We start from the raw sequence: 21239 nt of genomic DNA, 5'->3' as shown, positions 1-21239 counted from the left end.
CTATAGGTGGTTTAGGGTCCACGTCACAAGTGGTATTCAAGAAGCGGTTATAGTGGCTTCCTTTATTCACCTCACGAGCCACTTGTTTCGCCCCTCGACCGCCTTACTTCCTATATAACTATAGGGTTTCCGATACCCTTCCATCTCTTGTGGTTCATAATCTCATCATTTTCTTTAGTGTTACGGCGTTATTTAATCTCTCTCTCTATTCTCTTTCTCTCATTCATAAAATCCATTACAAAATCTGAATTTCGATCTGGTGTCCTCCATGGCTACTGCTGTTCTCCGCTCACAGGACTGTCTTAGAGGTCGGTTTCCAAAGGAAACCCTAGCCCCTTCTCCATTCAGACCACGTAAGAACAGTAACACTAACGCTAACCCTAACCCTAACCCTAACCCTAGCTTTTCCAGATCTGGCCGGAGAAAGCGAATTCCGGTGGGATCTCTGGACAAAGAGAACGGTCGAAGTGCTAGATCGCCCGCTAAAAACATGATCATGGGGCAAGTTACGATTTTGAAGCGTGGTGAAATGTTGAAGCCGACGGAGGACCGAGTTCGTGGTGTGGTCGAGGAACAGGCAAAGATTAACGAAGTCTCGGTCTTGTGTTCAACGGATCGTTTAGGTCCGGAGCCGGAAATGATTCCGAAGCAGATTGGCTTGACAGATGTGAAGTCGGTTGATGGTGTTTTTGCTGGGTCAGCGTTTCTTACTTCTCCTCCTCCAAGTTCCCTTCCCTTACCTGGTTTTTTCACCAAGAAGGTAGTGCCGAGCAAAATTGATGTTGCAACGACAGATCTACGGCGATTGCTTCGGTTGGACTTGTCGTGATCTCGGCACTTGTTGAAGTAAATGCAAAGATGCTCTCCGGGATTGTGTGATACAGCACCTCTTATTATCGTTTCCTGTGTCTTTCGATCTTTTTCGATCTTCCTTTATTTTTTCAATAGGAGGATCGTAATGAAAGTACCAGGTGGAGCGATTAAGAACATCATATGCAGGGCCACTTTTAGTCTGCTACTTTACTGTTCGAGCGACGCAACTTTTTCCTGTTGCTTGCAAAAGAAGTGGGTAGTCATTTTCGTGAAATAGAAAAGATATTTGGTTTAGGTGTATAGTTTACATGGTTTGGATCTTCTTATATACTCTTATTTTGGTTGGGTTGATTTTTTTTTTTTGATGAAATGGTTGGGTTGATTTGTTTGTTCCTGTAATTCAGACTAGCAGCTTTTCTTCTGGGGGGTGGGGGGGGGGGAAAGGAGGGTTTGTAAATGATTGGCAGGTTGGTTTCGTGTCAGAAAGTGGGGCTTTAGGTTCTCTTTTTTTTGTTGTTTGTTTGTTTTAAAATTCTACTGATGTTAAGATTCTCTTCTTGTTAGAGTTTTAACACCATGTTTGTTCTATCAGTTCACAACTATACTGAGAGAACAAACATTTGTGTGGGAGGGTTTGTAAATGGTTGGCAGGGTTGTTTCGTTTCAGAAAGTTGGGTGTTAGGTGTTGTTCTGTTTTTTAATCTACTGATGTTAAAGATTGTCTTCTAGCTAGAGCTTCAGTAATATGTTTGTTCTTCCAGTTTACAAATGTAATTGATCTACATATAGTGGTTATGTTGATGAAGTTTTGGTTCTTGCTATTCAAATAAGGAAGACTGAATTAGATTTTCAATTGTGCTTGTACTTCGTTCCCTTCATTGAATTACTATTCGGTCCTCGTCCTCAAACCTCCATAGGCAGGATGGTCACCACCCAAATGGAAAAAGATGGAAGGGTTCTCTCTTGTTTCCCCGTTCTCTGATTTAAACTGACAAAAAAATTGTGCCTTCTCCTTTTCCATTTTCTCGTGTTCAAATTCAAGAACAGTAGCGGTTGATATGACGGTGATGATAATTGAGTTCCTTGTTTTGTGGATGAGATCCTCGATAACAGGTTCGGGATGGAGGATTGTAGCCATGAGAACCTCATCTTGGGTTGGTAGGGAGGGACCGATGGAGGGAGGAAGGTAGCCATGGAAACCTCATCTGTCCTTTTGAAGAAACGAAGCGGATAAGAATGCCCTCTAGATTTTTTTTCCTTCTAAAATGTTCCTACCCATTGGATGGAGGACATTCTTAATGATCCTAGGGATTTTTTATAGAGCTGGTGCCTATAAATAGAGATGATCTCATTGTCCAAGGCATCCACTAAGAAAGAAAGAAATAAAGTTGTAGCAAGCATTCTAGTGCAATAAAATCCTCATTCTCTCAACTCTTTGGTTCTTTCTCAAGCTCTCTTCCTAAGCCCCTCAAGGAGTGGTGAAAGAATGGCTTAGAACTAGAGAGGGGATAATTGCCGGCACGGTTGGCTTAGTAGAAGACTAAAGTCGTGACAGTACGCTAGTGCCTCTTTGGAGCATATATGTCACTTCATAGGGGATCTTTATCGGATCTTTATCACCTCCAGTTTGCTGACCGGCCCAGTTCCCCAGTTCCTCTAACAAAGAGGGGCTGAAATGACCTCTCTACCCATGCCCAAACACCCTACCCGGGTGGGGTCCACCATCCCCCTATTAGAGGAACTGGGGAACTGGGCCGGTCAGCAAACTGGAGGTGATAATTTTTCATCTTTATCCTCCAAGGTTCCCTGTCTGATACAACTGTCCGGTTTCTCTCATAGGGGATGAAAATGACGACCTAATCCCCTGTCCGAACACACTGTCTGGATGGATTCCACTTCCCTCTTACTAGAGACACCGAACAACTGTATTGGGCAGAAAACCTGAGAGGATAAAAATTCCTTCATAGGAGGGGAGGAGATAGCCAGACAGGACGAACTAGTTAACACTCTCTAGCCTAGCAACCTTCTTTTTTCACATTTTTTAAATAAAAAAATAGGAAAATTTTTTTACTTTAACGTGGGTGAAGGAAACACCCATGAATCTAAAGCATGGTTTGAAAAATCAATATTGGATCCACCAGAATCGACAATCGGTCGATTCGTATCAGCATCAGTGGAGACCGATATCGATTCCTTGCCATTCCTGTATCGGTGGATTGGTACGGACATGGGTAAAAATAAAAAAAATAAAAAAAATCAAATTTTCAAAAGGAAAGATAGGTATATCTGTTCAATTCGGACGATACCAATTACTAAAACCCTGATCTAAAGTCATAATTACCTCCCTCTATTTGTTGAAGGTCCAAAATATCCTTCATTATTTCCTACACCCCCGTCGCCAATGAATGCCATCGACGAAGAGATTCTTCCTTGATCTTGTGGTGAAGGAAAATTCAGTCCTAAAAAATAAAAGAGAAAAAAAAAAAAAAAACGATGTCCTATTCAATGGGATCGGATTGGATGAATTAATCGATCTTGGTTGCTGGCACTAATCCAGTCAATACTAATTGGTACCACTAATGTTCCCTCAAAGATCAGCAGGTATAGGTCCCAAAATCTTGGTTTGGGACTTAATGGTGTTGGATCTAAGTTGTAATACAAAAATGTAAATTCCCATCTCGGGGATCTTTTTGTCCAAAATTTCAAGTTGGATAATTATCCCACACAAAGACATGATGTAGACAACATTTCCGTCAAGTTTAGTGCCTACCAAACTTTGCCATATGGGCATGCATCTTGCCTCAAAGGATTAGAATCACAAAATATTTACTTTTACTGTTTCCATTTTATCATATCAAATGGTTCTTATCTTGTCTTGATCTTCTGTGGAGAGATGGTCAAAAAACCATTCTCTCTTTTCTTTGTTTTTAGGCGAGTCAAAATCTTTCATAAGTCTTGTTTTATCAATTTGAAATTTCTTATTTTTAATTACTCTAATACTTGAGGATCTTCTCATTTCAGATTTTGATAGTGATTACAACTATGGTCTGAGAGAATCCTCAGGAAGCAATGAAGAAAGAAGAAGAAAAAAACCTTTTGACTAAAAAAGAGTACAAAAAGCAAGTTATCTCCCTTAAATAATTTAACGAAAAAATTGTATACGCAACCCGTTATTTGTATGTTTTCTCACACATTCTTTTTCCTCTCTCTCATCATTAATACTTGTGGATCCCTTATTGTATAATCTAACACACATTCAAAGTCACTTATCTCCTTAATGCGTGTATGATTCTATTACACGCAGGTATTCTGTCCATCCCTTTCTTATAATTAAAATATAAGTTCTACAATAGTCGTAGAGGAACTATATGCATTTTTTTTTCTTGATATTTTTAGATGATTCCACATGAATCTAAACGTTATATAAGGCACCATACATTTTTTGTCTTTGGAACAACATTAAGGGATAAGAAGCACAAAAGTAGCCAAAAGTTTTATGTTATCTTAGAAAATAGACCAACCTCACTTTAGGGGGGGGGGGGTAGGTTGCTGGCCATAATGTTTTCCATATGACAGCTATGTATCCTTTACTTTTTTCTTAAGTGTTTTTTACAATATCATCTACTCATGCTACAAGTTTCAGACCAAACATTCTACCAAAAAAAAAAAAAAGTTTCAGACCAAACACATTAAGCCATGGGTTTAAAGAAAAATTTGGATTGGTCAAATAAAATAATCGAAAGTTGAGAAGAAAAATTCAATACATGGTGGATTGAATGGAGGGGATTATTTTGTGGTCAGCCAACAATTAAAACAGTTGGTGGTACCTCAAGCAATAGGTTGCAGTGGTCCCAAGAGTTAGAGGGGTTGGGGGATAAAGGTGGTGTATGGTTAAATATATTATATCTTTTCTGTTACAAAATAAAATAAAGTAAAACTATCCCTCATTGTGTAGTAATAAGAGGACTATATTGATGAACTAAATGAAAAGAAATTATTTCCAATGGTTTCTTCCATCTACAAGAAAGTAACAATTTAATCTTTCTAGTCAATCTGTCAACAAATTAACAATTGCTTGTTAGGATAACTAAGTTGCATCAAGGGACCCATTATACTTCTTTCAAACATGGGGATCATTATCCTCTCAGTTCCCTGTCCGGTATAGTTGCCCGGTTCCTCTCATAGGGGGCAAAAATGATGACCTAACCCCCTGCCCAAACACACTGCCCGGGTGTGGTTAAGTTGTCATTTCCACCCCCCCTATGAGAGGAGCCAGACAACTGTACCGGGCAGGGAACATGACAGGAAAAAAATTCGTAGAAAGATACGGAGGGTGCATCTTCAATAAAACAACATGAGAGAAAGCAACAACTGATATTTCAACTCTGAACTTCAAAGATATGATCAAAATAAAAAGCTAGTTCCTTGTTAGAGGAGTTGGTTTTTGGCCTTGCAACACTAACTCTTGCAAAGGATTTGCTCCTCCACCTTGTTATTTTGACTGTCCTACATTACCAGAAGAATAAAATTAATGGTCTTACCATCTTCCCCCCCCACCCCCCCCCCCCTTCCTTTTTGGTTAAAGTAGCTGGCTCTACATCCTCTGTAACCCTGTTTCTCTCCTCTTCTCTCCTCTGTTGTTATTAACCTCATGACAAAAATTGTCATGCAACCATATGAATGAAACTTCCCTTCCCGAATGACTGTAGCAAGACTATTAGCATCTCTAAAAACCTTCTTCTTTTCCTCTCTTAATTGCAACCTTTAGATCCTTCCCTGATAACAATCTAGTGAAGAAATTTTGTCACGAAGACGATAGCATATGTTAGTTGCCAAAGGAATATTAGTGAAATAGAACCCCTTCTTCAAAGAGATGTGTAGTACTGTAGTTTGATCCTCATGGTGAAGAAGAAAGGAGGAAAGAAAGAAAAATAACATTATACCTTTGATCATCAACCAAAATTTTCCAATATAGCAGGGTTGAAAAGACAACTTAATAAGGATATATATTAAACCATCTCATTCAATCCTACAACACCTAAATGAAAACAGATATCTCAAACAAGTAGGGAGTTATTATGTTAATTTGGTGTTTCTATAGGCAAATAATGGCTTTTTAATAAAAGCTTAAACCCCTCTTACTTAGCTCTACAAGACCAATGCCCCCCTCCCCTGCTCACCAACACCCAACTGCAAACGAACTTCTCAAAACAAGGAAGGAGTTATATTGTGGGTCAGTTACTTGTTAAACCTTCCCTTAAAAGTTCTCATCTTCATCCTGTGAAGCATGTGAAGCAGTTAACAGTTTTATTGTGGACTGTCCTGAATTCTACTAGCTTTCACATAGAAGACTAATGGTGAGAAGTCCTTGTAATCAGAGCAGTTGGATTAGAAAAACTACTCTGTTCCTAATCCCTTTGCATTGCGGTTTGACTTTGTTAGTGAACAGAGGTGCATTGGATTCCAGTATTAATATCATATCATATCACGTCTTTTAAGTACTTAACAAATATGGACTCTTAAAACCTACTTCAAAACAGAAAGTGAAGGAACTGGGCAAGTGATAAAAGTTATTAGCTATTTACAGTACAGAAAGTGATCACTTGAAAGTTGAAACTACCTTTGTTTATTGGTTATACATAACTGAATCCTCTCAATGGGCTTTGCTTATAACTCAGCCAAGCCTATGCTTACAAGTCAATAGATACAAATTATGAATCTACATTCTTACTTTAATTGTATCATATTCATTTTCAAAACCTAACAGTCTTCCTAGACAATACCATGTTGCACAGCAGTCAGGCTTGAAATTCACACAGCTACTGATTTCCCAGCTCCATTTACTTGGTTTGCCCATCGTTTTCCTCGTCAACTTCTGTAGGCATAAACCGCTTCCAGAACCAGTGCTTTCTCCACACAAATATCATCTCCTCAATAGGAATTCCCTTGGTTTCAGGTAGGAGGAAATAAACAAAGATGGTCATGACAGTGATCCAACACGCAAAGAAGAGGAAGAATCCAAACTCGAAAGCACAGAGGAGGGAAAGGAAAGACTGTGCAATTACAAAAGTAAAGAACAGGTTGACAGCTACAGTGATGCTTTGTCCAGCTGATCGGACCTCTAAAGGAAATATCTCACTTGGCACAGTCCACCCAAGCGGGCCCCATGACCATCCAAAAGCCAAGACAAAGAGGCAGATCACCGCAACCACTAGTACTGAGAAGCCTTTCGAGAGTACCTGATCATTATTGAACTTGAGGCCCAAGATTATGGCAACTGCCACCTGTCTCAGGTGCAAAAGATGGAAAAATAGGATAGGGTTAATTGCAAATTATTCTCCTTTGTCTTATAAAAACATAACTACAAGGAACAGCAAACAAACTTCCCAACTACTTAGTACATAGGAGAAATATGGAATTGAAGATATCATCTAATCTAAACATTGGAAACTCATAGTTCAATTCGGGTTCATATTCAAGTTAGAGACTAAACAGAAAGTTTGCTGAATGGTTACCTGACAAACAATCATCTGTATACCTCCACTGATTAGTAGAACTCTACGACCCAATCTATCAACTAGTGAAATTGAGATAAAAGTTGATACAAAAAGAACAGCACCAGTCAACACTGAAGAATATAGCGAAGCATTTCCCCCAAAACCCATGCTCTGGAATAGAACTGGGGCATAGAATAGAATTGAATTAATGCCTGTTAGGATCTGGAATGTTGGCATGAAGATTGCCATCATCAACTGTGGTCTGTTTCTTCTCTCAAGGATGTTTCTGAAGGGATGCTCAATTGAGTTTGCAAACTCACTAGCGTCAATCATGTCTTCGAACTCTGCATCGACATTGTGGGTCCCTCTTATCCTCTCTAGAACTTTTCTTCCTTTGTCTTGCAATCCTCTTTCAATTAGGCTGTTAGGTGTCTCTGGAAGAAGGATTCCTCCTACTGTCATCAGTAATGCAGGGCCTGCTGCTAGGCCTAGGGAGAGCCTCCATCCCCATGGTGTGATCTTCTGTGTCCCAAAATTGATCATGTTTGCTGTGAAGATGCCCAGAGTAGTTGCTAACTGAAACATCATGTTCAGGCCTCCTCGGAGATGGGCAGGTGCCATCTCTGACAAATACAATGGGACCGCCTTCAAACAACCATGGAAACAGGGTAAGTAAATCAAACAATGTACATCATTAATAAGACAAAGGGGAAATTTGGCATGAGAATGACAAATTCAAATATCTCGGCAGCAGCCTCACTTGATTATCATTTTATGTGAGCCCATATAACGTATAGGTCTCAAAATTTTCTCCTATTATGAATGTTCCTAATATTATTAGAGAGAGGCTATGTTGTTCTTGATAATACAAGAACACCCTTTTCCTTCACTTGTATGGCGGCATAGACAAAACTCCAAGAAGTTCTTCATAATCTTTGTTTATTTATCTAATTGCGTCCACTAACTGTTCTCTGTACTTCTGGCCATTCAGAACGTATGTAGGAAAGCATAAATGTGTTCTGGATAATAGTAACTCTACATCACCAGATTTTGAGAGTTATGTACAGAACTAGGTCAGGGAAACAAGAACTCAGATCCTCCTTTTAGATTCATCAGGATCATCTAGAAATGTATTCTCATTGATATGCATTATATTAAGCAAAACTACCTGACTATAACTGTGCAGGAATACATAAAATCAATGAAAAACTACCTGATTACCAAATCCAATCCCAACACCAAGCATGATTCGACCCAAGATCAGCATTGCCAAATTCATAGCAGCAGCATTAAGAGCGGCCCCAAAGAGGAAGCTGATCCCTCCAAAGATTATACTTAAGCGGCGTCCATACTTTCTCGTTACAGGAGAAGCTACCAGAGATGAAACCAATCCAGCAAGGTAAAGAGAAGAAGTGAATGCAGAGAGGCCCTGGTTGTTGTATTTGCAGTAGTTACTCTGTTGTGCATGACTCTGCTTGTAGTAGATTGATGGGAAGAATTTAAGCAGAAAATCATCCATAGATGTCACCCCACCTATCAAATTTCAAAGAAAACTTCTTAAATTGAATAAAGCCTTAAACCATTGTATTGACAGAGATATTGCACAACCAATTCTCAATTATGACAAATGTTTTTCATTTGAGTTTGCCCCCTTCCAGTTCAATAGTTGTTCATCACTTATCAAAAGGACAAAACTTTTGAGTCCTTCATTCATCAAAACTTGAATGTTTTACAAACTTTTTGATTCATTAAAGTTAAGCAAAAGTTATTCTTAGATTTTTTTTTTTTTTTGCTCTTTTAGAGAAAGCCTTTTATCAAGCAATTAAACACTTTTTGCCCTCATTCTAAGAGTCACTATGAAACTTTGGAACCATTTACAATGCATATTCTTTTATTTTAGGAATCACTCATATCAGAATCGAAGATATGTTTCCCAGAATAAACACTGCAAAATTAGAGGTGACAGTGTGATGAAAACATAGCATCTCATTAGGAAAACAAGGCTAGTTTCATTAATTCTACGAAAGATATGATTCAAACCCTATAAAAATGAAAAGGGTACCTGAAATTCCGATATCATAGCCAAAGATTGACCCGCCCACGGCGGCAACGATACAAGCAATCACCACATACAAGGTGACCTTCCCCTGATACTGCTGTGCCCTCTCCTTAGCCACACCGGCCGGAGCAAGAGATCCCCCAGCCATCTCGACTTATTTCTCTTTCTCTCTGCACGAGCCGACGAAACTCACTAGTCTCAGATACCCCAACAGAGAAAATAATCTTTAGAAACGCAGAAGCGCAGTCATTGGCTCCAAAAGTAAAATCTCAGTTTGAAGTCTGAGACACAGAGGCCAAGCAATAAACCCCTTTTTAAATCTAAGCACTTGGACTGAAATAACAAGTCAAAGCAATAAATAAGCAGTAATCTCCTAGGGATAGAGAAGCCCAACTTGACAACCCATTCTTTATTGATTGTTGACTTTAATATCAGGAAATCATATTGGACAATTGGAATTGGAGTATAAAGTATGAAACACTGAAACTGAAACTGCACCTTATCTTACTGACCCAGTTAAGGTTTCCTTCTTCTTCTTCTACTTCTATTTCCTGATTCAGGTTGGACTTGGAATTTGAAAGGTGAAGCCGAAAGAAAGTGACTGAAAAGGAGAGAGAAGGAGTCACTTTCTACTCCACCATTACTTTCCATGTTCAGCCAAGTCCTTCCCATTCTGCAATTCTGTTGTGTTTGGGTCTTTACCCAGTTTGAGATTCTAAAATAGTGAGTGGTCGAGTGATCTCTACCTCTTGTCTCTTTAAGGCGGTCTGAATTCCTTTCCCTTTTAAGGTGTGATAATCCGGTCATTTCGGTTTTCTTATTCGTTAATTCCCCGAATTAAGCAAAATGGTATCAATATAGGTAAGCCCGTCAAAATCAAACTGAAAGCGTTTATCGAAACCGAATGGAATAGTTTAAACCTGAAACTGTTTATTTCGAATATGATTTTAAAATTGAGATCTTTTAATTAAATGATTTAACTGAAACCGAATTGTGTTTTTTTTTTCTCTGATGAAAGAAAAACAACTTACTATTAAACAGTAGAAATATTTACAGAGTTGGCATCTTGTTTACAGAGGACTGCTGCAGCAAGTGACTGTGTAGATTGTAAATACATAGCACTTTTACATTTAAAAGTAACATTAGTAGCATTATCAACTATAAACAAAAAGTATTTAAGTAAGTCCAATGGCCACGGTTTCGTAGTTGGAAACGGCAAGAGCTCGGTCATTAGGTTGTTGGCGTACCAAATTTCCTTCACCAAAACCCCCTGTAGTCTAGCACACAGTAATCCATTTTTTATACTAAGCAGGTCTGGCTCCAAAGTGTTGTTAGAAGTAAACTGTTCTGCATCAAAAAACAAAGTTTGCCCTAGTAATATAATTATAAATGCCCAGGCCGCTGTTCTCAATCCAGCACTATTGTGTCCTGCACATATCAAGACAGGGAAATTAAAAACAAGAAAACAATTAGAAAGTTGGGAATGAAATTTATTTAGGGGGGGTACTTGTGGAATACATTGGTGTGGTAGGGGGAGATAAGTTCAAATATACTATCCACTTATTTACTACATTAAGAATCCAGCGTGGATCAGGTTTAGCCGTGGAAATAGCCAACCGATTTCTGGTAGTCCAAATACAATAACAAGTAATAATAAAAACACTAAAGAACCAGACTAAAGTCTGGTGATCAAGTTCCCGATTGTAGAGGAAATCGGTACACAGATCCATAAGACTCGGGTACTGCAGGTGTTCCATTCGAAGACCTAAAGGTCCAGTAGCCCATATGTGTTTGGCCCAATCACAAGATAAAAAAAGATGCCATAAGGATTCGACACAGTTGCCACAAAAAACACAGGAGGATTCGATCTGGATCCATTTTGAGAGAGTAGCCTTGATGGGAAGTCCTGCATTTAGCAAACGCCAGAAAAAAACTTTAAACTTTGGGTGGAGTGTGAGTTTCCAAAAGAAAGTCCACCAAGATTTAATCAAGGGGTCGGAAATGAAAGTATTAGAATTAAATTCTGTAGCAGCCATTTTTGTGGTGAAGTTACCATTTTTGGATTTAACACCACCAACAATCAGTTGCGTTAGAAATTAGAATCAAGCAAATATCAGAGATCACTGATAGAGGCACACATTGGACCAATAGAGCTTGTTCCCAGTTAGAATTGTCAATGAAATCAGCAACCTTGGTAGAAGAATGTGCGGGGGTTAGGGATGCCAGGGAAGTGTATGAGAGTACCTGTGGGGCAGAAGGTAGCCATTTTTCAGTCCAGAAAAAAGTTGATTTACCATTGCCAACTTTCCTGATAATCATGTTGTCAATGTTAGGATTTTCCCGAAATGCGACGAGTGTGGGCTTAATTAATTTTTGGATCGATCATTGATGGGGATCAAGAAATACAAGGACTGACGTGGATGCTACTATTTTATTGAGATGGACCGGACCGGCCTGGCCCATTGTGGAAGTAGGTTAGGGTTTGGGGAGTATTATAAATACTACTGATGAAGGGTCCCTGCAGTCACTATTCTCTTTTCTCCACAAGAAAGGGAGTTGTGGGAGAGTTTAGGAGGCGGCAGAAGATCCCCATCGTGGATTGCATTCATTCTCTGACAGATCGATGCTGCTTATGGAGGCGTTCTCATGTGTTCTTCATCAACACACGTGGGTGCCAGGTACACATTGCTTTCCCTGTTTATTTTGTTTCAATCGTATTCTAGAGATCTGTATGGGGACGAATTCGGGTTTGACAAAACCCTTGAATGTTCAAACAAGTAGTATCAGAGTCGACCATACGGACCTAGGATCGATTGATAAGAACCTGGATCAAGTTTTTAACGGTAGAAATAGAGATTTTTGCCAGATTTTTGGCAAAATCGCACGTTTTTGCCTCTACCAGATTTTTCCACCGAAAGTCGAATGTTTTTTGATGGGTGCGAAGGGCTCGGAGAGACGATCACGACGACGTGTGGATCGTCACCGCTGACGATCTGATGCGCCTGCCGAAGGAGCGAGTGAGATCCACGCGCCGATGGCCGTTGAAGGAATTTTTTTTTTCTCAAAGCGATGCTGACATCAGCCCTAATACTTGTGGGTCACGTTTGACCCGGTCAAAGTTGACCCGACCCGGGTCAAATGTGACCTAGACCAGGTCAAGGTTGACTCGACCCGAGACCTGATCCTTTTTTTGACCCGGACTCAGACCTGGGTGACCCAGTTGGGTGGACCAACGGTCCGATTCAGTTGAACCGGGTTCGGCCCGGTTTGGTTAGGTTCGGATTTTAAAAAAAAAGAACAAAAAAAGGGAAAAATGACCAGAAAACTTCAAATGGACCGTGTGGGTTCGTTTGGATGAATTTTGAGATGCGATTTTTTCTGGTGTGTCTTTTTTTCGTGCTCTGTGATTTGATATGCAATTCGGCATACTTTGTATAAACAAAGATTATGATTTTGATGGCTTTTGTGTTTTTCAATTGTTTTGGAAATAGAATCGACTGTTTTAAAACATTTTTATTGTTCTAGAAGTTGTCTTTTCCTATTTTGGAACACCGTTTTGATTGGATTCTGTTCTAGGATACCCCATTTTGCTTGTATTTTCAAGACCGACGTTTTGGGTATCCTGTTTGAATAGTTTTGATGAATTTTTGGGACCTGTTAATGACGATTGTGTCACCTTCGAGTGACATATAGGCGAGTGGAGCATCTGATTGGGCTCCGGTTGGTCTTGTTTCGTTCGTAATTTCAAGACCTACCCATGGGTACCTGGTTTTGGGATGTTTAATACTTTCAGGGACCTGTTTTGGACGATTATGCTACTTTGAGCATATTTGGACTAATTTGGGTTGACCATTGCCATATGGACGATGAATGTGCATGTCACAACACATTATGGACGATCGATGTGTTTACTTCCACATATATTGCTGCATATCTGGTTGAGGAATCATGAGAGGGTAAAATGGTGATCCATCAAAGTGGCCCATTGAATCCTTTTATGGTTCTGTCAAGACAGCGGAATAGGTGACATTAGCCCAAAGGCGATGTTACCAAAGTTTGACGAGGTGATATGCATATGGATTGGAAGGCTAGTGGTCTAAGGGTTCCAGTTGCCCAAAGGTGTTGGGGTTTCTAAAAACTACTGATATCTTCATGAAAAGGCAATATGTCCATCCAAAGATAGTATACTCAAAGAATTTGGGATGCGTGGCCTAGGGGTTTTCTTACCGCCCAAAGGTGGAGGAAAATTTTTGAAAGTCATTGACATCTCGCGGTAATTGCAGTACGATAAATTATTATTGAGGTGCATAACCTAGGGGTTTCTCTATCACCCAAAGGTGGAGAGAGATTTTCGAAAGTTGTTGCTATCTCGCGGTATTTACGGTACGATAAAGACTTGTATCGATACGATAAAGACGTGTACCTTTGACCCGAAAGGTCAAGAATGCAATGTTGTTGTAAAGTAGTATTGATTGATATTTATCATCTTGATTGTATGCATACATGTGTCTGATGTGTTGATGATAAATGTTTAGAACCACTGATTTTGTGACAATATGTCGATACATGTTTAAGTGATGAATGGACTCGCGATGGGTAAAGAACATGTTAGTTTATGTGATATAGAAACCTTTAATGTTGTGATGTTTTGTTTCTATATGCTGATGGAAATTATGCTGTTGACGAATAATAACTTATGGTGGTAGATGAAATAATAAGTAAATAATTATGGTAACTGACGGTTAACCAACTAGCATAATGAACCATGAACGAATATTCCATCAATAAGAATTGTAACGATGAAAGATTAACAATTTGTAACCTATAGGGTATAACAGGCCTTGAGCCATTTGATGGAAGCTACTTCGGTGGCATGGATTGAAAATGTATCAATAAAACAAGGAATAATGCATGAAAGGAATGAATGAACGAATTAAAAATCATGAAGAAAATATTGAAGAAATTGATGCACTTAACAAACTACGATTATACCCTTGAAAGAAGCTGATATCTAATTGTGCACAAGAAAGTAAGAAGTTTGAGAATGATAACTTGACTGAGACCAAAAGAAGTAATCGGTTTGAATAGTTTGATGATTTTGATTGCTTTATGCGGAATTTGTGGTTTAAATATTTATTTTCAAACTTGGTCTATTTAGTTTGCACGATTCTCATGATCAGTGGGAGTGCTTCTTTACAGAATCAGTTTGCGGATTGAAAGTCCTTATTTCCTTGATATGCTTGTTGAGTGAGAGGACTTAATATATGTTTTCATTTCTATTATGATGCTTCTGCTTGACGTGATGAATGGCATTTGCATGCATGCATATGATTGATGTGTTGAAGGCCTTTTGGTCTATGGATGTTCAATGGCGACGAGCCAAGTCGTTCGGCTATTTCTAGCCATGGATGTTCGATTGATGATAAACCAAGTCGTTCGATTACCAACGAATCATGACAATGTTCAAAGGTAATCCATGAGTCGTACGATGCTCATGATACGTTCGAGGACCCACAAGGAATGATGACAATATTTATGTGATCACAGACGTGTACGACATTCCTTGTACAAATTATCTCAATGCGGTTCATGTTAGTAAGTAGGTCTTTGTTTGTAGCTGACAAAAAGAGATATGCTGTATGTTGAGGTGTATTCTCTGCTATTGCTCGGCATCGATGTATTTGCTAACTGGATCAAGGTTTAGTAGCATTATTGTTGTATTGAGATCCCATGGCCACATCTGATAATGATGACCTTATAATTAATCTAGTCCAAGTGGGAGATTGTTAGGATTTTCCCAAAATACGACGAGTGTGGGCTTAATTAATTATCGGATCGATCATTGATGGGGATCAAGAAATACAAGGACTGACGTGGCTGCTACTATTTTATTGAGATGGACCGGACCGGCCTGGCCCATTGTTGAAGTGGGTTAGGGTTTGTAGAGTATTATAAATACTACTGATGATGGGTCCCTGCAGTCACTATTCTCTTTTCTCTTTTCTCCACAAGAAAGGGAGTTGTGGGAGAGTTTAGGAGGCGGCAGAAGATCCCCATCGCGAATTGCATTGATTCTCTGACAGATCGATGCTGCTTATGGAGGCGTTCTTATGTGTTCTTCATCAACACACGTGGGTGCCAGGTACACATTGTTTTCCCTATTTATTTTGTTTCAATCGTATTCTAGAGATCTGTATGGGGACGGATTCGGGTTTGACAAAACCCTTGAATATTCTAACAGTCAAGTGTGGGAATTAGACAGCGGATGCTGTTCCAAGTCCAAGATCCCTTTTTTTCCCTTGTTTTGGGGTCAAAGAAAGAAATATTAGGGAAATATTTAGCTTTAAGAAGCTGGGCCCACAGGGATGATTCCTCGGTGAGTAACCGCCAGGCCAGCTTAGCTAGGAGAGCCTTGTTATGATTTTCTGCTTTCCTGAAGCCGAGCCCTCCTAGCAATTCCCTCAAATATAAGGTCCATATGGCTCAATGTAGGAGAGACAGAGAGAGTCAGGGTAGACGTCATGCATGACACATTGTGTGGGAAGACGTGTGGTGAACTGTAAACTCCGAGGTTAAGGATCCTTTTCGTATTAAAATCCTCTGCAGTACCGGCGGGGTAGTAGTGCAGTACTTGGCCTCTGTTGTGCCGTTGGATGTGCACTGCCCCTCGTCAGTACTGCAGAGGATCCTGGTCCCATCTTTTTCCTTAATAAAATAGGGGAGGGGGAGGGGTTAGAGGAAAGGATTTGGATCCTTTGCGGCCTGTGGTTAAGCGGTCCTCGTGCTACACTCTACTCCCAGGCCGTCATGTGGATTTGATACAAATCCAATGGTTGGTAGATGGTGGCTTGACGTTTTTAAATTTTGAACCGTAATTTGAATTTTAAATTTTGAATTGAGCTCAACTACCAATTATTGAATTTGCATCAAATTATGGTTCAAAATTAAAAAATGCCAGGCCATCATCTACCAACCATTGAATTTGCATCAAATCCACGTGGCGGCCTATGAGTTGAGCGCAACACGATGGCTGTTCAATCCTAGACCCCAGAGGATCCAAATCCTAGAGGAAAACACTTATAATACTTTATACATATATATGTAATTGCAGCAACTTATTGCCTATATTCTTTTTTGTTTTTGTTTTTGTAATGATATTGCCTATATTCATATCAATGAATATAACGTACGTGATATGTACATCTAAATCTCCTATTATATTCCATGTTTGACAATTTTATGTATACATAAATATACTAACTAGTAAACAACAAGCTTGATTGGGTCATCTGTGTTGTTTAGCTTGAGGGTTTGGATTAATGTGATTGCAATCCTTTTCTTACTGTTTTCGAACTGTTTGACCATATTTTTAACCGTTTTGTTCATATTTTGTGCATTTTTATATACAAATTATGAAACTACATTCTTACTTCTTTAATTGTATCATATTCATTTTCAAAACCTAGACAATACCATGTTGCTCAGCAGTCAGGCTTGAAACTCACACAGCTACTGATTTCCCAGCTCCATTTACTTGGTTTGCCCATCGTTTTCCTCGTCAACTTCTGTAGGCATAAACCGCTTCCAGAACCAGTGCTTTCTCCACACAAATATCATCTCCTCAATAGGAATTCCCTTGGTTTCAGGTAGGAGGAAATAAACAAAGATGGTCATGACAGTGATCCAACACGCAAAGAAGAGGAAGAATCCAAACTTGAAAGCACAGAGGAGGGAAAGGAAAGACTGTGCAATTACAAAAGTAAAGAACAGGTTGACAGCTACAGTGATGCTTTGTCCAGCTGATCGGACCTCTAAAGGAAATATCTCACTTGGCACAGTCCACCCAAGCGGGCCCCATGACCATCCAAAAGCCAAGACAAAGAGGCAGATCACCGCTACCACTAGTATTGAGAAGCCTTTCGAGAGTACCTGATCGTTATTGAACTTGAGGCCCAAGATTATGGCAACTGCCACCTGTTTCAGGTGCAAAAGATGGAAAAAATAGGATAGGGTTAATTGCAAATTAGTCTCCTTTGTCTTATAAAAACATAACTACAAAGAACAGCAAACAAACTTCCCAACTACTAACTACATAGGAGAAATATGGAATTGAAGATATTATCTAATCTAAACATAAGTTTTGGATACTCAGTTCAATTCGGGTTCATATTCAAGTTAGAGACTAAACAGAAAGTTTGCTGAATGGTTACCTGACAAACAATCATCTGTATACCTCCACTGATTAGTAGAACTCTTCGACCCAATCTATCAACTAGTGAAATTGAGATAAACGTTGATACAAAAAGAACAGCACCAGTCAACACTGAAGAATATAGCGAAGCATTTCCCCCAAAACCCATGCTCTGGAATAGAACTGGGGCATAGAATAGAATTGAATTAATGCCAGTTAGGATCTGGAATGTTGGCATGAAAATTGCCATCATCAACTGTGGTCTGTTTCTTCTCTCAAGGATGTTTCTGAAGGGATGTTCAATTGAGTTTGCAAACTCACTAGCGTCAATCATGTCTTCGAACTCTGCATCGACATTGTGGGTCCCTCTTATCCTCTCTAGAACTTTTCTTCCTTTGTCTTGCAATCCTCTTTCAATTAGGCTGTTAGGTGTCTCTGGAAGAAGGATTCCTCCTACTGTCATCAGTAATGCAGGGCCTGCTGCTAGGCCAAGGGAGAGCCTCCATCCCCATGGTGTGATCTTCTGTGTCCCAAAATTGATAATGTTTGCTGTGAAGATGCCCAGAGTAGTTGCTAACTGAAACATCATGTTCAGGCCTCCTCGGAGATGGGCAGGTGCCATCTCTGACAAATACAGTGGGACCGCCTTCAAACAACCATGGAAGCAGGGTGAGTAAAAATCAAACAATGTACATCATTTAATAAGACAAAGGGGAAATTTGGCATGAGAACGACAAATTCAAATATCTCAGCAGCAGCCTCACTTGATTATCATTTTATGAGAGCCCTTATAACGTATAGGTCTCAAAATTTTCTCCTATTATGAATGTTCCTAATATTATCAGAGAGAGGCTATGTTGTTCTTGATAATACAAGAACACCCTTTTCCTTCACTTGTATGGCGGCTTAGGCAAAACTCCAAGAAGTTCTTCATAATCTTTGTTTATTTATCTAATCGCCTCCACTAACTGTTCTCTGTACTTCTGGCCATTCTGAACGTATGTAGGAAAGCATAAATGTGTTCTGGATAATAGTAACTCTACATCACCAGATTTTGAGAGTTATGTACAGAACTAGCTCAGGGAAACAAGAATTCAGATCCTCCTTTTAGATTCATCAATCATCCAGAAATGTATTCTCATTGAAATGCATTATATTAAGCAAAACTACCTGACTATAGCTGTGCAGGAATACATAAATCAATGAAAAATTACCTGATTACCAAATCCAATCCCAACACCAAGCATGATTCGACCCAAGATCAGCATTGCCAAATTCATAGCAGCAGCATTAAGAGCGGCCCCAACGAGGAAGCTGATCCCTCCAAAGATTATACTTAAGCGGCGTCCATACTTTCTCGTTACAGGAGAAGCTACCAGAGATGAAACCAATCCAGCAAGGTAAAGAGAAGAAGTGAATGCAGAGAGGCCCTGGTTGTTGTATTTGCAGTAGTTACTCTGTTGTGCATGACTCTGCTTGTAGTAGATTGATGGGAAGAATTTAAGCAGAAAATCATCCATAGATGTCACCCCACCTATCAAATTTCAAAGAAAACTTCTTAAATTGAATAAAGCCTTAAACCATTGTATTGACAGAGATATTGCACAACCAATTCTCAATTATGACAAATGTTTTTCATTTGAGTTTGCCCCCTTCCAGTTCAATAGTTGTTCATCACTTATCAAAAGGACAAAACTTTTGAGTCCTTCATTCATCAAAACTTGAATGTTTTACAAACTTTTTGATTCATTAAAGTTAAGCAAAAGTTATTCTTAGATTTTTTTTTTTTTTTGCTCTTTTAGAGAAAGCCTTTTATCAAGCAATTAAACACTTTTTGCCCTCATTCTAAGAGTCACTATGAAACTTTTCCAGGAACCATTTACAATGAATATTCTTTTATTTTAGGAATCACTCATATCAGAATCGAAGATATGTTTCCCAGAATAAACACTGCAAAATTAGAGGTGACAGTGTGATGAAAACATAGCATCTCATTAGGAAAACAAGGCTAGTTTCATTAATTCTACGAAAGATATGATTCAAACCCTATAAAAATGAAAAGGGTACCTGAAATTCCGATATCATAGCCAAAGATTGACCCGCCCACGGCGGCAACGATACAAGCAATCACCACATACAAGGTGACCTTCCCCTGATACTGCTGTGCCCTCTCCTTAGCCATACCGGCCGGAGCAAGAGATCCCCCAGCCATCTCGACTTATTTCTCTTTCTCTCTGCACGAGCCGACGAAACTCACTAGTCTCAGATACCCCAACAGAGAAAATAATCTTTAGAAACGCAGAAGCGCAGTCATTGGCTCCAAAAGTAAAATCTCAGTTTGAAGTCTGAGACACAGAGGCCAAGCAATAAACCCCTTTTTAAATCTAAGCACTTGGAATGAAATAACAAGTCAAAGCAATAAATAAGCAGTAATCTCCTAGGGATAGAGAAGCCCAACTTGATAACCCATTCTTTATTGATTGTTGACTTTAATATCAGGAAATCATACTGGACAATTGGAATTGGAGTATGAAGTATGAAACACTGAAACTGAAACTGCACCTTATCTTACTGACCCAGTTAAGGTTTCCTTCTTCTTCTTCTACTTCTATTTCCTGATTCAGGTTGGACTTGGAATTTGAAAGGTGAAGCCGAAAGAAAGTGACTGGAAAGGAGAGAGGAGTCACTTTCTACTCCACCATTACTTTCCATGTTCAGCCAAGTCCTCCCCATTCTGCAATTCTGTTGTGTTTGGGTCTTTACCCAGTTTGAGATTCTAAAATAGTGAGTGGTCGAGTGATCTCTACCTCTTGTCTCTTCAACTCGGTCCGAATTCCTTTTCCTTTTAAGGTGTGATAATCCGGTTATTTCGGTTTTTCTTATCCGTTAATTCCCCGAATTAAGCAAAATGGTATTAATATAGGTACCCGTCAAAATCAAACCGAAAGCGTTTATCGAAAACGAATGGAATAGTTTAAACCTCAAGCTGTTTATTTTGAATATGATTTTAAAATTGAGATCGTTTAATTAAAAGATTTAAGTGAAATCGAATCATTTAACATCCCTATGTATAAGGTCCATATTGCTCAATGTAGGAGAGAGAGAGAATCAGGTATACGTCATGCATGACACATGGTGTAGGAAGACGTGTCATGAACTGTGACCTTGGAGGTTATAATCTTTTTCCTTAATAAAATGAAATAAGGGAGAGGGAGAGGGAGAGGGAGGGGAGGGGGAGGGGGAGGAGGAAAGGATTTGGATCCTTTGTGGCCTGTGGTTGAGCGGTCATCGTGCTATTCTACTCACAAGTCATCATGTAGATTTGATGTAAATCCAATGGTTGGTAGATGGTGGCCTGACATTTTTAAATTTTGAATCGTAATTTTAAATTTTGAGTTAAGCTCATCTATCAATCATTGAATTTGCATCAAATTACGATTCAAAATTCAAAAGTGTCAAGCCAATATCTACCAACCATTGAATTTACATCAAATCCATGTGACGGTCTGTGAGTTGAGCACAACATGATGGCCACTCAACCAGGTCCCAGAGGATCCAAATCCTAGAGAAAAACACTTTTAATACTCTTTCTATTCTTGGAGATGGCCAAATTTTCAGACTTAAGAATGCACACAAGCCCGAACACACGGCGCAAGGTGTTAACGATAAGGATCCAGCC

General features: G+C 39.3%; 3 protein-coding genes and 1 long non-coding RNA gene across 5 annotated transcripts; 2 read left to right on the top strand and 2 right to left on the bottom strand.

Moving 5' to 3' along the window:
* The first annotated feature begins 233 nt into the window (after window positions 1-233).
* On the top strand, window positions 234-863 carry LOC122651834. The gene has a single exon (XM_043845384.1). It carries the CDS (start codon window positions 269-271, stop codon window positions 827-829), a length of 561 nt encoding a protein of 186 aa, XP_043701319.1. The 5' UTR covers window positions 234-268; the 3' UTR covers window positions 830-863.
* A 576-nt stretch (window positions 864-1439) lies between these two features.
* Window positions 1440-20892, top strand: LOC122652403. Its single transcript, XR_006331592.1, has 3 exons — window positions 1440-1601; window positions 14973-14982; window positions 20881-20892. It is a non-coding gene; the product is annotated as an uncharacterized LOC122652403 (long non-coding RNA).
* LOC122652401 (sugar carrier protein A-like) lies at window positions 6553-19925 on the bottom strand. Of its 2 annotated transcripts, none has more exons than XM_043846132.1 (5): window positions 19628-19925; window positions 18775-19094; window positions 17576-18206; window positions 16848-17339; window positions 6553-6602 (listed from the first exon to the last, which is right to left on the bottom strand). In XM_043846132.1, the coding sequence occupies exons 1-4, from the start codon at window positions 19770-19772 to the stop codon at window positions 16900-16902; spliced, it is 1536 nt and encodes a 511-aa protein (XP_043702067.1). In that variant the 5' UTR covers window positions 19773-19925; the 3' UTR covers window positions 6553-6602; window positions 16848-16899. The 2 variants fall into 2 exon arrangements, with proteins under 2 accessions (XP_043702067.1, XP_043702066.1); XM_043846131.1 differs by having other exon boundaries at window positions 16848-17343; window positions 17580-18206.
* Window positions 6619-9670, bottom strand: LOC122652400 (sugar carrier protein A-like). The gene is made up of 4 exons (XM_043846130.1): window positions 9373-9670; window positions 8524-8843; window positions 7329-7955; window positions 6619-7097 (listed from the first exon to the last, which is right to left on the bottom strand). The coding sequence occupies exons 1-4, from the start codon at window positions 9515-9517 to the stop codon at window positions 6654-6656; spliced, it is 1536 nt and encodes a 511-aa protein (XP_043702065.1). The 5' UTR covers window positions 9518-9670; the 3' UTR covers window positions 6619-6653.
* Window positions 20893-21239: the final 347 nt, after the last annotated feature.

This window comes from Telopea speciosissima, chromosome 2 (genome assembly GCF_018873765.1).
Source record: "Telopea speciosissima isolate NSW1024214 ecotype Mountain lineage chromosome 2, Tspe_v1, whole genome shotgun sequence".
NCBI classification, from domain to species: Eukaryota; Viridiplantae; Streptophyta; class Magnoliopsida; order Proteales; family Proteaceae; genus Telopea; species Telopea speciosissima.
This window is presented reverse-complemented; position numbering and strand designations above follow the sequence as displayed.

Coding starts and splice junctions, on each gene's coding strand:
- LOC122652400 (XM_043846130.1), bottom strand. CDS start 9,517: ATGGCTGGGGGATCTCTTGCTCCGGCCGGTGTGGCTAAGGAGAGGGCA. Junction 8,844..9,372: donor CTATGATATCGGAATTTCAG/GTACCCTTTTCA, acceptor GAAATTTGATAG/GTGGGGTGACATCTATGGAT. Junction 7,956..8,523: donor GGATTGGATTTGGTAATCAG/GTAGTTTTTCAT, acceptor GGTTGTTTGAAG/GCGGTCCCATTGTATTTGTC.
- LOC122652401 (XM_043846132.1), bottom strand. CDS start 19,772: ATGGCTGGGGGATCTCTTGCTCCGGCCGGTATGGCTAAGGAGAGGGCA. Junction 19,095..19,627: donor CTATGATATCGGAATTTCAG/GTACCCTTTTCA, acceptor GAAATTTGATAG/GTGGGGTGACATCTATGGAT. Junction 17,340..17,575: donor GATGATTGTTTGTCAGGTAA/CCATTCAGCAAA, acceptor TGAAACAGGTGG/CAGTTGCCATAATCTTGGGC.
- LOC122651834 (XM_043845384.1), top strand. CDS start 269: ATGGCTACTGCTGTTCTCCGCTCACAGGACTGTCTTAGAGGTCGGTTT.